Source organism: Populus nigra, chromosome 11, assembly GCF_951802175.1.
Source record: "Populus nigra chromosome 11, ddPopNigr1.1, whole genome shotgun sequence".
NCBI lineage: Eukaryota > Viridiplantae > Streptophyta > Magnoliopsida > Malpighiales > Salicaceae > Populus > Populus nigra.
The window spans coordinates 11,970,811-11,993,028 of record NC_084862.1 but is presented as its reverse complement, the minus strand read 5'-3'; the positions used below and the strand labels follow the sequence as shown (position 1 = coordinate 11,993,028).

The following is a 22,218-nucleotide window of genomic DNA, read 5'->3' as shown; positions in this document are numbered from 1 at the left end:
AGTTAATTTGGATAAACTCAAATTATTTTACTATATTTTTTCTTAGATTTTTTTTAATTCATCCTCCAGCAAGATGTTTTTAATTTTTTTTACATTAAAAAATTTGCTATGATTCGTTTAGAGTGTTTTGAATTGTGAAAATGCCACAACCGCTGGGTTCTTTTGTAATTATTATTGTATGTAGATTGAATAATTAAGGTTTTGTTTGTTTTTATGTTTTAAAAGTATTATTTTTAAAAATTAATTTTTTTATTTTAAATTAATATTTTTAAATTATTTTGATATGTTTATATAAAAAATAATCTTTAAATTTTAATTTAAAAATATTATTTTAATATATATAAAAAAATACTTTAAAAACCAAGTAATATAATACTCCCAGTCACTCTGAGCGTGGGGTCCTTTTCCCGCCATATTCTTTCTTTCTCGTAGGATTTATCCCTATATATATATATATATATACATGCTCCCATTTGTGTTGTAACAATATAATACCGACAGAACAGAGCTACTGTTGTACGCCCACCAAGAATTTTTAACTCTAAGGTATGATCGTCCCTCTACTGCTTTAATCATACTCAGTTTCTTTACCTTCGGGTCATAGTTCTTAGCTTAAATAAATCATTTTTACTAAAATGATCGAGTTAATCAATTTATTGCAAGTTTAGTTTATCTGGGTTGTTTCTTTTTTCTTTGGAATTCATATTGCAAAACTGGATTTTTCCTTCTTTCCTTCTTTCTTCTGGGTTCTTGAAATAGCAGAATTTCTTTTCTTTTCCGGTAGGTTTCTTTCTGCTTTCTTGTTTCAATAATGTGTTCTTTTTGGGCAGCCAGGCTACATACGTTTCCTCTAAATTTGATGGCTTACATTCCTCCACACAAGCGGCATTCAAAGGATGTGAGAACGGCACCCCCAATTCCAGAGACACCGCACCCTCAATTTCAAAGAAAAATGAATTTGAGAGCATCCACTTCTCGTAAAGATAAGAGTGGAAAGATTGTTTATGCAGACCATGCCATATCTAAATGGTTTGCTGTTGGCTTGGATGATGATGGCCAGTTTCCTCCTTACATTCATCTCGAGCCGATTTCCTTGGAATATGTTGAGCGTAAAATTGGAGAAAAGCCTCTTGTCTTGGTGAGTAGCATTGTAACTGAAGGTTCGTGTTCCATCCGTATTGAAATTTTTATAATTTGTGCTTCTGTTAGTTGCTTCTGCCTTTTATTGAAACCTTTGTATTAAATTTCATGCAATTTAGAGGATAGCAAACTGGTAAGGAATTGCTCAAGAAGTCCATGGGAAATTATAGCGGAAAACGTACAGCAAGAACTACTCTCTTGTTTCGAAATTTTGAGGAATGAAATGGATGATCAGGGTTCTGAAAAAGTAAAGCCAACATTGGTTGCTCGATTGGGAAAATTTATTTTTCAGGGGTGAGCAATCCAACTTCTCTCTATAGTTATTGCAAAATTGAGTTAATGTTAATTGGAACATCATCTTTTTTCCAACTTATGGAATCTATTATGCAACTGAAAATTGATAATGTTGTGAAGTTGACTGGAATTGTCTCACTTTGTTCTCCTTGTAGTTATTCCTGTTGCATTCCAGCAGGAAGCTTCCTGAACTAGGCATAGAATTCTCTAACTTTTTGAAGCACTGTAGGCATAGAATTCTTGAATTTTGAACCGTTATAGTCCTTTTGGTGTCCAGTGGACTTTTTACGTACAAGTGTTTGTTCCTCCATAAAGGACCTCGACTGGAGTTAATTGGTGTTCTTCCTTATGAACTTGGACCATATGATTGTATCTCAGTTAATATTTTGATTTTGTTTGTTTCGACACTTTTCTAAACTACTTAATCTATTAATTTTCTGCCACACCTGAGTGTATCATATGACTTGTTTTGCTCTAGTCATTACTTTGATCGCTGCCAAACAAGTTTTGCTGGTGCTCCTAGTAGCGTAGATATTGTTGATATGCTTATATTAGAAGCCATAACTGCTTATGTTAAATTAAATTCATATTCTCCATCAGTGCATAAGAAGCATGTTTTATATTTCAGTTATACAAGGATAAGCAAGCAAGAATTATTATACTATTTCTGTGATGCAGGAACCATTCAATGGGACTAGAAAGTGTCAATAAAATGCAGGTTGAAGAAACCATTTTGAGACAACTCAACAGATCATTGTACACAGATATTCCTTCTTCATACATGGAAAATATTGTAGATGGAGTCGTCCCAGCGATTGGAATTGATTTTTTAGAGGAGAAAGATGTTTACACTGTAAAGGTATTCCTTTTGCTGCACACCGACTCATGGTAGTGTTTTTCTTATGTTTTTAATCCAATTTGTTACTAACTTTTATTCCTTCAAGCAGTTGTCTGATAATACACGGCCAGATGCAACTGTTTCATGCAAATGTACTGTGATGGAAAATAAAAAACTTCATCTCTACAAGGCAGGTTTTGTACTACCTAGAGTCTTGTCCTCTCATGTTAATTTGTCATATTATATGGTAGAATTAATTTGTTTTTGGTAATTTGTGCTTTATCAATGTTACATTGTGTAATCTCATGGACACCTTCTGATATTCACTTATGGATTTAAGATGGTTTCCACTTTTATACTTTTGCTTGTTCATGGTGTGGCATTAAATTATAAAGATTTCTTGTAGGTTGAGCTAAACCAAGTGCGCCAGATGGTCATAGATGTATCATGTCTTGATAAGAATCTGGACCTCAGGCTTATGCTTTGCTCCAGGAAGATCTTAACAGCTCTAACTGTAAGTTGTACTGTCTCTCGCTGAAAAATTCAATCAACACTGCATGATTGTTAGACACTCATTGAAGCATGAAGTGTCTTGGGCTCTGCCCAAACCCAGCAGAAAATTGTTAGTGAGAAAACTTGAGCAAGCATCCTCCCTTTGTATTTTCCTCCAATGACAGATTTAATCTAGTCTAGCAAGTCCTTTCTCCATTTCAAAGAATGTCATGATGGAAAATAGGAAATAATCTCTATCCTAGAACTTAGTTTGATCACCCCTGGAAGAGAAGATATGTAAAACAAGCACTGAGTAGGCTTGCACTAGCGAGTTAGGCTAACAAGTCAAGAACGAAATTTAGAAGGTTAAAACCGTATACCCGGATATTGGTCTTTCATGCTTGAAAGAGTAAGGATTTTCATAGTTGGAACAATGATTTCCCTAAATTTGCATGAGAGATTTTCATCTAGAGTCTAGACAGCGCAAAGCTGCTAGTGAGTAATTTATTTCCAGCATGAAAATTTTAGTTTATTAGGCAGAAGCCAATGATTATTCTTGCCTGATAATCATATTTTCAAAGCCAGGATATAGTTACTAAGTATTGGCTACTTAGTAACTAAGCCAGATTATTCTTCGGATAATCATATATATCAAAGCCAAGAAGCTTCATTGTAATAGAAACATATTCTGTTAGAGTTATAATTGGATTTTTAACTCCTGATAGTGATGCTGTGGAGTGACTGATTGTATGAATCGATGCAGGATGAGGAGATGAATAGCCTTAGAGATCTGATCAATTCGGCGGTTCTAGATTCAGATATGAAGGGTGGATTAAGATGGCCCCTGGGGGAGGCATCTTCTGGTGGTAGATATAGTGTCATTGGGGCTTGGCACTCAGTAACCAAAGCCTATAAAAATTCATCATTTAGGCTTAAAGCAAGAGATGCCGATCGATATGATTTCAGGACTGGAACTGGGGAAACTACAAGAGAGATTTATCTGAAGTTGAAAAGAATTGTTTCAGAAATGCAGGCAAGTTCCTTTATGACTTTTCCCTATGCCTCTTTATGTTGCTTTGGCTCATATGCGACTTCTAATCTGTGAGCTTTCTAAGTGATTAATTGTAGCGCCCAGAGCTGACAGATCCATATCTGATCCCAGTAATATTTTGCTTGTATTTAAAGCTGCTTTTGTTGAATTATGAAGGAACCGGGAGCTGAAAGTGATTCAATCTCCAAAATGCTCGAGGACAGCTTAAGACTGATATGGGACAAGTTCTTATGCTGCGAACGGTTTCTAACATGAACACTCTCCCATTTGGAAAGGGGGAGAGCCCCATCTTGTCTGGATCCTATCCCATCACGAGGCGCTGTTTGTCCGAATTCTCTCCTCTCTGTTAATTCTAGGCCTCTTTACATCTCTTTTCCTTTCTTTCTTTGCTTTGCTTTGCTTTCTTTCTTTTATATTTGGATGGTATGAGTGTTAGTTTTTGAGAATAGACGCCGGAAAAACAAAAAAGAAGAAGAAAGATTGTGGAAGTGTGGTTTTCCGAGTATTTGAGGGAGAGGTTGATGTCTTTATGTAATTAACAAATGCAAAATGTTAAAGAGATATGGATGTTTTCCGAGAATAGATGCCATGAATGCGTAATCTTCTTTGTAAAAGCAATTACCTATAGAACTGCATTAATGAACCATGTTAAAACAAATGAAAAGTCAGGTATTTTTTAAAAATATTTTTTAATTCATATTAATATATTTTTTATTTTTTAATATTAATATGTCAAAATTATCTAAAAATTTTAGTATCAATTAGATTCTTTTTTTGGATGTATAAGAAAATAATTTTAAAAAACAATTAGTAACGTAAAAACAAACAATAAAACATGACAAATATTTGAGACTACTTACTCTAGGAAGAGATTAAGGTTCTTCCATGGAGATGAATAGGACAAATTTTGTTGTCTTCACTGAAAAATCTTAAAAAAAAAAAAATACTTTTCTGAAAATCAAGTTAAATTTTTCTTTAATTGAAAAATAGTTTTTATTGATCAGAAAGTGTTTTTTATTAATCAATTTTTTTAATGACAAACAAACACGTAAAAATTTGAAAAATAATTTCTCAAAAACTACTTTTTAAAAAACAAAGAAAACCCTCCCAACAAAGTAAATCAAACCCTCTTAGTGAAGTAGTAGCTTAATTGAGTGTGTGTGTGTGTCCCTTTCCCTCTTTATTCGTTCTTAAGAATGTTAGAAGAAAGAATGATGAGCTATGAGCTCTTTTTTGAAGTTGTTCAAACCCTTCGTAGATTAGTAGCTTTGATTGATTGCGTCCCTTTTTCCCTCATTCATCCTTTTATATACATTCACTAGTGTGCTCGCGCTGGATTATTTTTTATATAAAAAATAATATTTAAGTATTTTTAAAAAACCTAGTCCCTCATAATATATTTATAGCAATATTAATTAATGATAAAATAACATTGCTTATTTTTGAACAAGATACATAATTCATAATAGAAGAAAAGACAACAAGGAATAAAATTATATAACAAAAGCTTATTTTTAACCACTAGAAACTGCAATTTGTGCTGCCTAAAGTGTATCGCAGCTCCAATGGGCTAACAACTTTTTTTCAAATTTATTTTTGTTATTTCATTGTCCTTAGAGTATTTTTTTATTTAAATTAATATTATTCTTATTGAAAAAAAAACACAAAACATGATATAAGAGATAAAATTGAAAATCATAAAAAGTTTGACAAAAAAGCGAAGAAAAAAAAGGAATCAAAAGTAGAAGGACCAAATTGAAAAATATTATATATACAAATTAGAATTGAAGGATTAAATTGAAAACAAATAAAATTTAAATAACAAGAAAAAAGACTAAGATAAAAAATCAAAGCTAAAAGGATTTAATCTAAAACACCAACAACAATAAGGACCGAAGTTAATTTTATAAGGTCAGAGAGAGAAATGAAGGGAAAAAAAAGGAAAGGCCACTGGTAAAAAACCGGCCACCTTTAACTGTCACACGCCACCAATATAGAAAAAGGACATGAAGAAGAACCAAATGAGATGGTAGAAGCTTATTTTCCACCATTAGGAGACGCCGCACGCACCACTCAAAGCACACAACGTCTCCTACAAGTTGAGGCATCCGAGGCACATATCAACAACTTTTTGCATTTAAAAATTATAAATTAAATGAAAAATTACGTTACTACCCTTAACCAAACCAACAATTATAAAAAAACCGAGATAAAAAGATGTCAATACCCCTATTTCAATGGCTTAGTTTTTTTTGTCCCTGAGGTCATATACATAATCTTACTATATTTAAAAAAAAGAAAAGACAATAACACCCCTGCCCTATAATGTTAGTTTTTTATTTATTCCAGGAGTATTTTGGTTCTTTTACTGTTCATAAATATATTGTATAGACAAAAACACCCATAAATAAATCTATAATGACTAATACACTGTATAAAAAGATAAAAATACCCTCGATACAAAAGAAAGTCATTACACTATAGTGGTGAATATAAAATATAAATGGGGCTACAATGTTTTTGCATTATGTTTTAGTTAGTTTTGTTATTCTCCATTTAATGTTGTAACAATATATTAGCTACATAACACAATCACTTTAAACAAAATCTATTTTGGTTATTATCTTTTTAGGAAAAAAGGGTGAATTTTATTTTATTTCTTGCAAGGACACAAGAATCTATTATGCAACTAAAAAATTGCTTATGTTGTTAAGTTGCCCAAAATTGTCTCCATTTATTTGTAGTTATTCTTGTTACATTTCTCCAGGAAGCTTCCTAAACTAGACATATAATTCTTTAATAAGCTCCTTGAAAAAATACTCTTCTTTTAAAGATCTACAAACTTAATGTGATGGACTTATTTTTTCTCTCTATAAAAATATATTCCTAAGATCTAGAATATAAAGAATAAATATAAGAACAACACCAAGAAGAATCACCAACAAAGAAAAAAGAACTCAAGAAATTTCTAATCATATTCTTTCCACCTATTTATATTTATATAACTTGGAAACCAAAACATGAATTACTCATAATTCATGAATGTTAATTAATTATGATGAATGTTCATTGATAAATATTCATGCATGTTCACAATTCATGAAAATTCATAAATATATTTATTTTTTTATCATATCATAATTAATATATTGGTTCATGTACTAAGATATTTTAAAAACTAAAAAGTTACTATCAAATAGAAACTTAATAACAAATAATATTTTTCATTAATCAAATTCAAGCTCAAACTTATGAGCTCATGCACCCACTGCTCAATCCATAAAACTATATTGGATTTAAAATTTTTATCATCTAAAGGTTCTTTTAGAATAATTTTTTATTCGTATTTAATTGGTTTTTAAAACATATTAATATTTCATATTAAAAAACTCATGTTGAATTATAAAATTTAACATGGTTTTAACTCTAAAAATGGGTGAACCTCACATTTATTTTGACATTAAAAGTAGCATTACATGTTTTATAAAAACAATTTCAAATAAATATCAGTAATACCATCATCAAACACAAATTCTTATCTTTAGAAACATATAAATACTAAAATTTGACCATTTCATTATCGGAATTGAAAGGCATATATAGATTTGAAATTGTAAATCTAAAAAATTTAAAAGTTGTATTAATTGGTTGCTTAAAATAAATTTTGAAGTTAGATTTCCTATTACTTGGATAAATATTACCAAAAACAATATATTTAAAAGGCAATTAATGAAGAAAAAATTAGGATGGATGCAGAATTTGTTGGATAGATGTGTGCGTAACTATTGTTTTGCTTCAAACAACCAAATACATTTCTTAGTATTCCCCCGTCTAGTGAAAAAAAAGGTATAACTTTTACTTGGTCATTTTAGGTTTGCCAATAGCTGAGTTTATTCTAGGCATTTTGTGGGTTTCTATGGGGGTGTTCTTCATGTTCTTGAGAAGAACATTGCTTTAACTTTATGATTTAGACCACTTACGGTCTAATTGTTTGCACATAAACCTTTAGACAATTTATTTAGCAAATTATCTAAGGTGAGAACGTATCAATAATATGTATTTATGCATTTAGATCCTAGGTTTTTTTTGGCTACCCATAATATATGTTGACCAAATCATGGATTTTAAGTGATAATCGATGGTTTTTGATGCTTGATTCTTGATTTATGCTTGATTGTGAACAAAACCATGTCTTTTATTATTCGAGATCTGATCTGGTTTAAGAGTTATGTTTATTGGGTTCTTGATACTTGTTCTTCATTTTTATGTGTTTGATCCATTTCAATAAAAAAAATTTTAAGCTTTTTATATTTTTCTATTGTTGGATCTGTTTCGGTCCTAAATCAATGTTTTGGAGTAAACTCAATCGGGTCAACACAATCAGATCAACTCGGTCGGATCAACCTAGTTAGGTCAAAACCAGGTTACTCCTTAGGCCTTCTTTGATTTGCTGTTATTTTTGTTAAGGTTTATTTGGTTTAAGTATGTGTTTGGTAACACCCTTTAGACTTGTTTTAGGTAGTTTTTATTTCAAGAAAATTTGTTCTTCTTTTGCCAAATGTGGTTTTACAAAAAAAAAGAATAAAAATATAGTAATATGAAAATGTCTTTTTGCATGTTGTATTCGGCCAAGTCTCTTCAAAATACAAAAATCATATCTTTTTAAAAATAAAAATAAAAATAAAAATATATGGCATGTTTTATTTTTTTAGTATGCATTTTGGATTTAATAACCAATTTATTGAATCCATGAGAATTCAACTAATATTTCAATAACTCATAAAATTTTAATTCATGAGAATTAATAGTTTATATTCTGATATAAATGTTAGATTTATAAATAAACTGATATTTAAATATCAGGAATTGACTAGAAAATTCATAGAATTATTTTGAATATTTATGAATTTTAATTGAGAATATTTTTTAACACATGAGTTGTGGAAAACCCACTCGTTTTCCAGGATAGATGAATCATGTTAAGGCACCTACATAAATTCTTTTCATAAGAATTTGTTCAAGTACATGAGTCCATAATAAATTAGAAACACCAGATTTATGAATAAATCTCCATCTTAAGCCATAAACAAACTACCGGTTAGAAACTTATCAAAACCTTTAAACCACATTCAAACAATACAATACAACTTATTTTAAGTAAGGTACACTAGAGGTGCTAATATCTTCCCTAACTACAACTAGTTCCTTACTCTTAAAATTTCTGATAAAACCAGTATACTCGGGTTTTCTAACAACCCTGAACCAAATAACTAGGGGGTGAATCCCTTGACCCCCATACACCATTCGCCCATGCGTGGTAATCAAGGTTGTTGACTTGCCTATACCTAAAAACATCAAGCAATTGCGTGTTTTTCTAGGTTTTACTGGTTATTACAGAAAGTTTGTTAAAGTTTATGGATCTGTATGCAAGCCATTGATAGAATTACTGAAAAATGATGTATTTTAATACACCGAAGAAGCATTAAAGGCTTTCAGACATCTAAAGATAATGATTACCCAGCCTTTATCATATACCTACCATATATAGCTAGCTTAATATCCTAACCCTACTAGATCTCAACAAGTCATTTGTAATATAAACACATTTGTACTAATACAAGAAGGGCATTTAATCATCTATATTAGCAAAGCTTTGGGCCAAAACAACAAGCTTACATGTAGTTGCAAAGTGGAGGCATCACTAATGGGGTAAGCATATTAAGATTAGGATAGATCATGCCAATATGATGGAACCCCATAGATATAAAGATCTAAAAACCCATAATCATATTAATTTTTTTTTTCAATAAAGCTAAACTCAGGTTTTAAGATTGACACAATGATAACTTATACCTAAAAATCAAGACTATAAGAAATCAAAAAACTCTCACCCAAAGCCTATGAAGGGACGCAAACGAGTAATATAGAAGATACCATGAAGTTTGATTAATTCTTTGATAAGTCAAAGTAGTTCAATGAAGAACAAAAAATTATGATCATCTTTCTCATACAATAATAATTATTGAAATCAAAGTCTATATATATATATAAAACTAAATACATGCTAAATAATCATATTTATAATAGGTAAAAACATTTTAAACAATGCTGGAAAAATAACAAAAGAGTTATAAATAAAATAAAAAAAAGAATCCTAAGTCAACTATGAAACCAATACAATTCCTGCACAGTAGCCTATGGACCTTATCATACGGTGTTCTCAATGTTAAGCAAAAATTATTTTAAATCAATAAAATTAAACTTTATTTTACAAAATCAAGCATCAACCACAAGTCAAAGTTTTTGCTCGATGATGTGGGATCCCATATTTAAACAATAAAAATACATTCTTATGTCCAACCCTAAATATACTCAATATAATTGAAAAAACATTTAGTGACAAAAAAAAGGGAGTTATCTATATATTGTTGTGATTGATTACTTCAAGAAAAAAATGACTATATATTGTTGTATTGTTCAAATTCAATCTTCAATTATTTTAAATTAATAATATTTTATTTAATTTTACCAAATCAAAATCAATCAAGCAACAAAATCTTTTATCAACACCCTACGATCCAATAATGTAAGTAGAAAAAACAAACCATCAAGTCCAATCTCAAATAAACGCGACCTCAAAAGAATGAATATAAACAATAGAGGGATCAAAATAAAAAAATAACCAAAAGACAATTTTTTTTAAAAAGAAAATATTGTATAATACTATTAAATTAAATTAAAAAAACAAAAATAAGTGATGTTTTCACTATGTATACCTCATAAAACACCATTTATTGCAATAATTGTTTTATTTTAAAATTTATTTTTTAAAAAATTTCAATTCATATCTAATTTATTGAAAAATAGTATTTATAATTTGTTATAATTTATTTTTTATATAATTATTAAAATTTCATATTTTATATCTTGAATTTCACAAATTAAATTGTATAACTAATGTTTTTTTCTTTTAAACTGTGAAAAATTTTCTTTTAAACTGTGAAAAAGCCACAACTTCAAAGTTCTTTTGAGGTTGGGGTGTGTTGAGAAATACGATGTAAACCGTATTTTAAAAAATTTTGATTTTTTTTAAATGAAATTTTTTTTATGTTTTCATATCGTTTTGATATTCTGATGTTAAAAATAATTTTTTTAATTTTTTTTAAATAAAAGCATTTTTAACCATGTGACTTAAGTTTGCAGAACCTTTTCCCGCTTTATTATTTCTTTCTATATGGGTCTATATATACATGCTCGCATTTGTGTTGTACCAATATATACCAACAGAACAGAGCTACTGTTGCACGATCAACAACAATTTTTAACTCTCAGGCATGATCATCCCTCTACTGCTTTAATCATACTCAGTTTCTTTACCTTTGGGTCTTAGTTCTTAGCTTAAATACATCATTTTTACTAAAATGATCGACTTAATCAATTTATTGCAACATTAGTTTATCTGGGTTGTTTCTTTTTTCTTTGTAATTCATGTTGTGATCATCTGTGACTGGATTTTTCCTTCTTTCCTTCTTTCTTCTGGGTTCTTGACATAGCAGAATTTCTTTTCTTTTCCTGTAGGTTTCTTTCTGCTTTCTTGTTTCATAATGTGTTCTTTTTGGGCAGCCAGGCTACATACGTTTCCTGTAAATTTGATGGCTTACATTCCTCCACACAAGCGGCATTCCAAGGATGTGAGAACGGCATCCCCGATTCCAGAGACACTGCACCCTCAATTGCAAAGAAATATGAATTTGAAAGCATCCACTTCTCGTAAAAATAAGAGTGGAAAGATTGTTTATGCAGACAATCCCATATTTAAATGGTTTGCTGTTGGCTTGGACGAAGATGGCCAGTTTCCCCCTTACATCCATCTCGAGCCGATTTCCTTTGAATATATTGAGCGTAAAACTGGAGAAAAGTCTCTGGTCTTGGTGAATAGCATTGTAACTGAAGGTTGATGTTCCATCCTTTTCTGTTAGTTGCTTCTTCGATCCCTTGAATGGTGTTTGAGTTAAATGTTCTTATTATAAATTTTGTATTAAATTTCATGCAATGAAGAGGATCGCAAACTGGAAAGGAATTGCTCCAGAAGTCCATGGGAGATTATAGCGGAAAACATACAGCAAGAACTACTCTCTTCTTTCGAAATTTTGAGGAATGAAATGGATGATCAGGGTTCTGAAAAAATAAAGCCAGAATTGGTTGCTCGATTTGGAAAATTCGCTTTTCGTGGGTGTGCAATCCAACTTCTCTCTATAGATATTGCAATTTGAGTTAATGCTAATTGGAACATCATCTTTTTTCCAACTTATGATGCCTTTTTAGATGGAAGGACACAGGAATCAATCTGTTATGCAACTGAAAATTGCTTATGTTGTGAAGTTGCCTGGAATTGTCTCTGTTTATTCTCCATGACATACTCAATGAACTAAGGGAAGAACGTAGGCATATAAGTGCTTGTTCCTCCATATAGGACCTCGACTGGAGTTAATATTTTGATTTGGTTTGTTTGGACACCTGAGTGTATCATATGACTTGTTTTGCTCTAGTGATTGCTTTGATCGCTGCCAAACAAATTCTGCTGGTGCTCTATCAGTGTAACGTAGATATTGTTGATATGCATATATTAGAAGCCATAACTACCTATGTTAAATGAAATTCATATCCTCCATCAGTGCATAAGAAGCATGTTTTATATTTCACTTCTACAAGGATAAGCAAGCAAGAATTATTATACAAATTGTGTGATGCAGGAACTATTTAATGGGACTAGAAAGTGTCAATAAAATTCAGGTTGAAGAAGCCATTTTGAGACAACTCAACAGATCATTGTACACAAATATTCCTTCTTCATACATGGAAAATATTATAGATGGAGTGGTCCCAGCGATTGGAATTGATTTTGAAGAGGAGAAAGATGTTTACATTGTAAAGGTATCCCTTTTGCTGCATACCGAGTCTTGGTAGTGTTTTTCTTATGTTTTTAATTCAATTTGTCACTAACTTTTCTTCCTTAAGCAGTTGTCTGATAATACACGGCCAGATGCAACTGTTTTATGCAAATGTATTGTGCTGGAAGATAAAAAACTTCTGCTCTACAAGGCAGGTTTTGTACTACCTAGAGTCTTGTCCTCTCATGTTAATTTGTCATATTATATGGTAGAATTAATTTGTTTTTGGTAATTTGCGCTTTATCAATGTTACATCGTGTAATCTCATGGACACCTTCTGATATTCACTTATGAATTTAAGATGGTTTCCAGTTTTATACCTTTGCTTGTTCATGGAGTATTAAAGTACAAAGATTTCTTGTAGGTTAAGCTAGACAAAGTGCGCCAGCTGGTCATAGATGTATCATGTCTTGATAAGAATCTGGACGTCAGGCTAATGCTTTGCACCAGCAGGATCGTAACAGCTCTAACTGTAAGTTAACGTCAGAAATTTAGCTACAATCATACTGCATGATCGTTAGGCACTCATTGAAGCATGAAGTGTCTTGGGCTCTGCCCAAACCCAGCAGAAACCGTTAGTGAGAAAACTTGAGCAAGCTTCCTCCCTTTGTATTTTCATCCAATTACAATCATAATTGTATCTAGCCAGTGCTTTCTCCATTTCAAAGAACGTCATGATGGAAAATAGCAAGTAATCTTTATCCTAGAAATTAGTTTGATCACACCTAGAAGAGAAGATACGTAAAACAAGCATTTAGTAGGCTTGCACTAGCGAGATAGGTTTACAAGTCTAGAACGAAATTTAGAAGGTTAAAACCATATTCCTGGATATTGGTCTTTCATGCTTGAAAAATTAATGATTTTCATAGTTGGAACAATGATTTCTCTAAATTTGCATGAGAGATTTTCATCTTGAGTCTAGACAGCGCAAAGCTGCTAGTGAGTAATTTATTTCCAGCATGAAAATTTTAGTTTATTAAGCAGAAGGCAATGATTTGGGATTTTGCTACTTAGTAACTAAGCCAGATTATTCTTCTGATAATCATATATACTTCTTAAAATATCAAAGCCAAGAAACTTCATTGTGGTAGACATATATTCTGTTAGAGATATAATTGGAATTTAACTCCTGATAGTGACGCTGTGGAGTGACTGATTGTTTGAATCGATGCAGGATGAGGAGATGAATAGCCTTAGAGATCTGATCAATTCTGCAGTTCTAGATTCAGATATGAAGGGTGGATTAAGATGGCCCCTGGGGGAGGAGGCATCTTCTTGTGGTAGATATAGTGTCATTGGGGTTTGGCACACAGTAACCAAAGCCTATAAAAGTTCATCATTTAGGCTGAAAGCAAGAGATGCCGATGGATACAATTTGAAGACTGGAACTAGGGAAACTCTTAGGCCATGTTTGTTTCCCGGAATTCATTTTTCGGAAAACCACTTTCCAAACTTTTCTGTGTTTGTTTGCCATTAGGAAAGTTGGTCAACGGAAAACACTTTCCGGTCAACGGAAAACACTTTCTGGTTAACGGAAACACTTTTCGGTCAACGGAAAACACTTTCCAGTCAAAGAAAAATTTGGTTTGATTTCTAGGAAAGTGTTTTCCCTTTTGGCTATGTTTGTTTTCCGGAAAGTGGTTTCCGGGAAACCACTTTCCAAACTTTCTTGTGTTTGTTTGCTATTGGAAAAGTTGGTCAACGGAAAACACTTTCCAGTCAAAGGAAAATTTGGCTTGGTTTTCAGGAAAGTGTTTTCCTGAAAAATTTGGGCGGAAAACACTTTCCGGAAGTTGTGAAAAATTTAGAAATATTATTATTTGCTAATTATATCAAATTTAATCCTTAAACTTTTGATTGTTATATATAATTTGTTTTGAATATTTATTTTTTAATTTCATCTCTTAAAATTTAATTTTTATATTAATTTTGGTCCTTATTTTTATAATTGCTATTTGCTTTTTTCTTATCATTTTTTTATTGAAATTTTTTATCTATCAAATTTGGTCCTCATTCTTTTGATTTTTACTTATTTTATTTGAAATAATTTATAAAATTTTAATTATTATTATTTTAATTTCTTCACCTTTCATTTTTTTTATTTTTTAGATTTGATCTCTATTATTTTGATTATTATTTATTTTATTTGAGATAATTTATGAAATTATTTTTTTTTTCAATTTCATTCTCATTCAATTTTTTAATTTGTAAGATTTGTTCCTCATTATTTTAATAAACTTGAAAAAATAAAATATTAATAAGTTATTTTCCAGCTCATTTTCTATAACATAACCAAACACTGGAAAGTGTTTTCCAACTTATTTTTCATTACACTACCAAACATCGGAAAATACTTTTCCGGAATTCACTTTCCCCGGAATTCACTTTCCAAAAAAAAACTACTTTCCTGCAAACAAACGGGGCCTTAGAGAGATTTATCTGAAGTTGAAAAGAATTGTTTCAGAAATACAGGCAAGTTCCTTTATTGGTTGATTTTTCCCTATGCCTCCTTATGTTGCTTTGGCTCATATAAAACTTCTAATTTGTGAGCTTTCTAAGACCCTAATGAGAGCATCCAGAGCTGACAGATTTATTAAACGCCTCATCAGTTATTTGCTAAACTTCTAATTTGTGAGCTTTCTAAGACCCTAATGAGAGCATCCAGAGCTGACAGATTTATTAAACGCCTCATCAGTTATTTGCTCTTTATTATAAATTATAAATTTCCAGATTCATGCCCGTGTTAAGCTGTGCTTTTAATATCTTCTAAAACATTTTTCTTGTATTTAAAGCTGCTTTTGTTGAATTATGAAGGAACTGAAAGTGATTCAATCTCCAAGATGCTCGAGGACAGCATAAGACTGATATGGGACAAGTTCTTATGCTGCAAACGGTTTCTAACATGGTCATTCCAATTTTAACTCTCTTTTCATCCTCTTCAGCATGGAAAGGGGGAGAGCCCCATATTGTCTGGATCCTATCCCATCACGAGGAGCTGTTTGCAAGTCCGAATTCTCTCCTCTCTGTTAATTCTAGGCTTCTTTACATCTCTTTTTCTTTCTTTCTTTGCTTTGCTTTGCTTTCTTTCTTTTATATTTGGATGGTTTGAGTGTTAGTTTTTGAGAAAGCCTGCAGATATTGTTTCACATGTTCTCAGTCAAAGGAAACATTGTTTATGGATCCCAAAAATAGATAGACAGTAGAGCAATCAATGAGGCTGCTTTGTAACAAAAGGAAAATAATACTAAGTAATGGGATGTTAAGATTGAAGGAGCAAAAACTATTTAGTAGGTGGTCCAATGGTAATAGTTTGGGACTAAGAGGTTTGTTTCCTATGTGATCTCAGGTTGGAGTCCTGTTGTTACTAATATGATGGCTACTGGAGGCTTACATGGTCTTTAACTTTAGAGTATGTGAGATTAGTCGAGGTGTGTATAAGTTAGCTCGAACATCCACATTAATAAAAAAAAAGATTAAAGGAGCCAATAAATTATCAAATTATAAGATTTTTATGGAGGAGATGGATGATGAGTTGATAACCCAAAAAGAATTTTTTTTTCAAAGAAAAAATCAAACACAAAAATAAGCAGCTAAAATGATCTAAAAATTATGAAACAGCCATGAACACATTCAAAAATCAACCACGAACACGCTCAAAAGTCAAGTAGGTTTCTGGTTCAGATATTTTTACAAATAGTTGAGAAACATCAATGACTAAACCAATTTGTGTCCTAACTTGAAATATTTACTTCCTAGCAACCATTCAAATAGGACACAAATCACAACAACCAAGAGGGTAAAAAACAAAAATTACTTTTAGTCAGCAAAACAAACTCTAAATTGAAAATTTATCAATTCCTCAGCTTCAACATTGTTGAGATATTCGTCAACAGAGTTGAAAAGATTGAAACTTTATGCTTTCTACTTGAAATTTCAGCAAGCATAGAGAGTTATTAGTGATATGCTTACGTTGAAAAGGATTGATTTTGAATTGGGAAAATCTACGGGCTTAACCTAATATTTTTTCTCGAGTTTTAATATTTTTTTTTAAATCATTAAAGATGAAAATCACCTCTATTCATTTTTTCTCTTAAAAGAAAATTTATAAACATCAAAATTAAAGTGATTAGTGGCCGTAATCCGGCCACCACAAGAGTTTTTTCTCTGCTAAATTTTTTTGATAGCTTTCTTTCTCTTGAAACGTAAAAGAGAAATTGGAATGAAGCCAAATATCAAAAATACTAGGGAGAAAATATTAAAAAAAAAATTATATGGATTAAAGTGTAGTTTTATGCGCACCTGAGTTGTATATATGGAAAAAAGGTCGTTAATTTTTGTTAATATCAATTTTAATTCTAATTCTTTTAATTTTATTTTTACGATAATTAAAAATTCAATTACGTCAAATTGACCTGTTATTTAATACCGGAACAATCTCTGACAGCTTAGACAAGGTATAAATTTAATAAACTTTATTTGCCAAATACTATTTTCAAGTTCTATAAAATATGTCTTTGAAAACTGCGGATTTTATTAATAGAACCTATTTCTTGTGGCAAAAGTGATGCAGCAAAAGACGTGATTTATTATGGTACTGTGAATTTACTCTTTTTTCCTTGGCAGAAACATGGATGAATGGGTCTTGGAGGGTATAATTGTATCTTCACGGGATTCTTTTGTCATTTTAGAATTGTTAGGAGGATTTTTTATTTTTTTTCAAATATTTTATTATTTGAATACCCTTAAAAGCAGCAACAACCAAAAATAGCTAACTATGGTCTAGGGATATTTTTGGTTTTTTATTTTTTTTAATTACCAGTTCTTTTTATAATCAAAATTCTCAAAGCATGGTTATAAAGTTTTTTTGTAATTTTAAAAGTAGTTTTTTTATAATTATTATTTAAGCCTAGAAGCAATGTGTTAATTTAATAAAAAAAAACAGCTGATTAGACATTCGGTTTACTATAATGGTTGAAATTGTGATTTTATTGTGTCATTCGATTTCTCTTGATGTCTTTCATAAAAAAACTCACAGTAGCTCTTTAATTTTTTTCTCTTTAAATTTAGCTTTTATTCTTTTTATTGTAATTTTTTTTATAAAATTGTTTCAAATTAAAAATTATTTTCAATTTTATTCTCCTTTAATTTTTTCATATTTTAAATTTGGTCCATATTCTTTTTATTGTTATTTTTTAGATGATTTATAAATTTGATTTTTATGTTATTTCACTCTCCTTCATTTTTGTTTTCTATCATGTTTGATTCTTATTTTTTTTATTGTTATTTTTCTGTTTGGACAAGTTTTTTAGATTGATTTGTTTTTATTTTATCCTTCAACATTAAATTGATTGAGAATTGAACTTTTTGATTGAGTTTGGGTCTGAGATTTCACGAGTTATGATTTTGAAAGATTAACTTGAGTTTAAGTTATTCGCCTAGACTTGCTTGGTTTTTCATATTATTAAATTAACCGAACTTATTAAACTCGATTGGCTCCTAAACATAAGTCTTGAATTTCTTTTACTTTTATAGAAATCCGAGCATCGCCTTATCTTTATTCTTCTTACATCCTTTAAAATTTGTATTGGCTCACGGCATTGCGTCGGCCACTAATATAGGTTTACTCAGGTTATTTTTTTTTGTTTTTTTTAAATTAATTTTTTTCATCTTCGCCTTTTGATATTTGGTTCATTATAACTGAGTTTTTTAAAATGGGTTTTATGGCTTTATCATGATCTCATACCTTATATCGCAGGTTTCACGAGTTAACAATTGTTGATCCGAGTCGGTCTAGTATATCATCGTCTCAGTATTTAGAAAAAAGAATATGTCGCTTAATAGTTTTAAATTAATGTTTTTTTAGTATTTTTATAATTTTGAAGTGCTAATATAAAAAATAAAAAAAAATAAAAAAATATATTTTTAAAAATATCTTCCACAAAGCTAAGTGGTTTGTAGCGATCCATGATTATTATTATTTTTTTGCTTGCCTAAGCAATTTGCTGGAATAATTATCTATGGACTTGATGCCCCACTATGAAGTATGAACTGACCTCTAACACCAAGACGCCTCTCTCTTTTAAATTTAATGTTACTTTTTAAATACTAGGATAGAATTGAACCAAAACCATTTGACACTAATCATGACACAAAGGAACAAGTGGCAAAGTATTTAAAGTACTTTTTATTTGCTTTATATATATATATATATATATATATATATAGTTTTTATATGTTAATATTACAAATTAAAAAATATTAAAAATTATTATTTTAATATATTTCCAATTAAAAATTACTTTTAAAAATATAATATATCACACTATCTAACACTACTTCGGTGGGCTTAGCTGTTTAGGTAGAAGTCTCCTTTAATGGGCTGAGCTGTATTATATACATATATTATTTATAATTTTACCATATATATAATTCTTTTTATTTTTTATTAAATAATAAATAGTATTCTTGCTAGGAATCCTCGAATAGATACTTAATCTAATATTTAAAATATAAATATTTAAATTTTTTATTTTATAAATAATAAATAAAATATAAATATAACACAAATTCAACTTGGCCATATCTATTGTCATCCTGAATTTTATTAGTATCACAATCAACTATTTAAAAACTTTCAAAATGTTGGGAATGATGACATTAAAAAAATAAAATAAAATGCATCATTATTTAATTATAGCCCAAAACATAATACATTATAGATTGGAACAATAAAATAATCATTTCATTTTTATTTCATAAAATTATCGAATTGATTTTTTACTAGGTTCATTGGTCATTATTAAATTAATTAAAGAAAATAAGTTTTTTTTTATTTTTTTAGTATAGTAAAATGATTGAATTATCTTTTAAACCAAAAAACAAATTAAATTGGCTTCCAGGAGTTTTTCAGTCATTTAATTTATTTTAGTACAGTAAAATGACAAAATTACTTTTAGAAGCATTGGCTACAAAACTCAATTTCAAAGGCTTTTTTTTCTTTCAAGCTAGCATTTTGTTTATTTTCAAGTTGATTGAAAGAATATTTGTTATTTTAATAAATATAAAATATTATTTTAAAAAAATAATTAGCAAGTGAGTGAGTAGGTGATGCTCGTGCTATTTAGGCGGTGCATGAGACATTGTTAAGTGTCCAAACACTGTCTTCCATGATGATATTTAAATCAACATGATATCCCCTCCATGTCTAGGTGGCTCATGTAGCCAACAAGCTATTGGTTCGGAGCCGACAATCTTTTTTTCTCCTTTTATTTTCTCTCTCTTCCTCAAGTTTTACGCTTGACTTTCAAATTTTCAAAACAACCTTTTAATTTATTTTTCTTTTAGATTTAGTTCATGTTGTTTTGATTATTATTTGTTTAATTTAGAATAATTTATAATTTTTTTTTAATTTCACCCCTTTTATTTTTTTTATATTTGAGATTTGGTCTTTATTTTTTTTAATTCAAATATGTTATGTAGATATGCATCTAATCACACATTTGTTCTTTTCAAGGGTTCTCTCCTTTTCTGATTTATGTTGTATAGACATGCTATCCTTCGTAACTCATCAATAAATATTCGATCTCTCAACAGTGACTAAATACGGTTTCTTTAAATTTAATAAAAAATTGACTTTCAGTTTGTTTGCTAAAAAATAATTTTCATGAAAAGTTAATTTCTAATATCAACAAAAAATTTTAAATGTCATAAATTATTTTAAAAAATAAATAATAATTAAAATAATAGGGACCAAATCTAACAGATGAAAAAGTTGAAAAAGGATGACATTAAAAAAAAATCCAATTTCATAAATTATTTGAAACAAAATAAATAGCGATAAAAAGAATGAGGATCAAATTTGATATATAAAAACATTTTAAAAAAAAGGATAACAGAAAAAATAAATAACAATAAAAAGAATGAGAACCAAAGTTGATATAAAAGTCAAATTAAATCAAATTTTAAGGGATGAAATTGAAAAACAAATTCAAAAAAGAATTAAAACAAAATGTATAGCAATTAAAAGATTGAGAATCAAATTTGATATAATCAACAAATAACATGATATTTTTAACTTTTTTATAACGTCTAAAAAGTGTAGTTTTATGCGCAGCTAAGTTGTATATACGGGAAAAAGGTTGTTAATTTTTGTCAATATCAATTTTAATCCTAGTTCTTTTAATTTTATTTTTACAATAATTAAAATTTTAATTATAACAAATTAACCTGTTATTTAATTCCGGAACAATCTCTAACACCTTAGACACGTTTTTTTTAGATTCGAGAAAACTCTATCTCCTGGAAAGCGTATTTTATGGGCCCAGGTAAGCGAGTAAAACCCCAACTATCCCAGGCTCTTATAAAAAGTGCACGCCCTAACTCGAAGTCGAGATCTGCTATGCAGATTTCAAACCTTTTACTATCATGCTACGCTACTTCAAATATGTTATGTAGATATGCATCTAATCACACATTTGTTCTTTTCAAGGGTTCTCTCCTTTTCTGATTTATGTTGTATAGACATGCTATCCTTCGTAACTTACCAATAAATATTTGACCTCTCAACAGTGACTAAATACAGTTTCTTTAAATTTAATCGAAACTTGGCTTTCAGTTTGTTTGCTAAAAAATAATATTTTTTTAAAAATAATTTCCATAAAAAGTTGATTTCTAAAGTTGAAGAAAGATGAAATTATCAACAAAAAATTTGAAATTTCATAAATTATTTTAAAAAACAAATAAGAATTAAAATAATAGGAACCAAATCTGACAGATAAAAAAGTTAAAAGATGATGACATTAAAAAAAATAATCTAATTTCATAAATTATTTAAAACAAAATAATTTTTAACATCAGCACATCAAAATAATTTAAAAACATAAAAAAAATAAAAAAATTTAAAATTTTTTAAAAACATTTTCCAACCGTAATGTGAAACACTGCATTACACCGTGGCGGTGTGATAAGTTTTTTAAAGGCATCCTAAGATTGAGAAGATTAGAGAATTTGTTTGTCGTCCAATTGGATAAAAGATCGATCAATTGCTATATTTCATGTATTTTTCCTACTTTTAGTATGGATGAAATACTATATTTCATTCTCAAATAAATCGAGAAATTCTATTAAAATACAAAGAAAAACATGAAAGAGTAAGTTTTTTTTTAGTATCCTAATATCATATAATATTTTACAACTCAATCACATAAACTAAATATTAAAATATAGTTTATTTTTTAAAATATATTTTCCAAAATCAATATTTTTTTCAAGTATTTAACAAGAGAGCTAGCCTTGATATTTTAGTTTTTGTTATAAGGTCTACTAGTTCTATTCAAGATTTCTTCCTAGTTTATGGTTCGAGATTTCAAGTTGGGGGAAATAATTTTTATAAACACATTAATTTTTACAAAGACCTAATTTGCGTGCATAAAGTTGGCTCAAGATACCTAACC

General features: G+C 29.6%; 2 protein-coding genes across 4 annotated transcripts; both read left to right on the top strand.

Annotated features, from left to right (window-relative positions):
* The first annotated feature begins 481 nt into the window (after positions 1–481).
* LOC133706269 (uncharacterized) lies at positions 482–4,429 on the top strand. Of its 3 annotated transcripts, none has more exons than XM_062131767.1 (8): positions 482–546; positions 835–1,160; positions 1,260–1,434; positions 2,113–2,293; positions 2,382–2,462; positions 2,679–2,786; positions 3,528–3,797; positions 3,972–4,429. In XM_062131767.1, the coding sequence occupies exons 2-8, from the start codon at positions 860–862 to the stop codon at positions 4,068–4,070; spliced, it is 1,215 nt and encodes a 404-aa protein (XP_061987751.1). In that variant the 5' UTR covers positions 482–546; positions 835–859; the 3' UTR covers positions 4,071–4,429. The 3 variants fall into 3 exon arrangements, with proteins under 3 accessions (XP_061987751.1, XP_061987750.1, XP_061987749.1); XM_062131766.1 differs by having other exon boundaries at positions 496–546; positions 831–1,160; XM_062131765.1 differs by lacking the exon at positions 482–546 and having other exon boundaries at positions 606–1,160.
* A 6,612-nt stretch (positions 4,430–11,041) lies between these two features.
* Positions 11,042–16,035, top strand: LOC133706272 (uncharacterized). The gene is made up of 9 exons (XM_062131768.1): positions 11,042–11,147; positions 11,443–11,768; positions 11,874–12,048; positions 12,569–12,749; positions 12,837–12,917; positions 13,131–13,238; positions 13,941–14,170; positions 15,196–15,254; positions 15,581–16,035. Exons 1-9 carry the CDS (start codon positions 11,050–11,052, stop codon positions 15,685–15,687), a joined length of 1,365 nt encoding a protein of 454 aa, XP_061987752.1. The 5' UTR covers positions 11,042–11,049; the 3' UTR covers positions 15,688–16,035.
* The last annotated feature ends 6,183 nt before the right edge of the window (positions 16,036–22,218 follow it).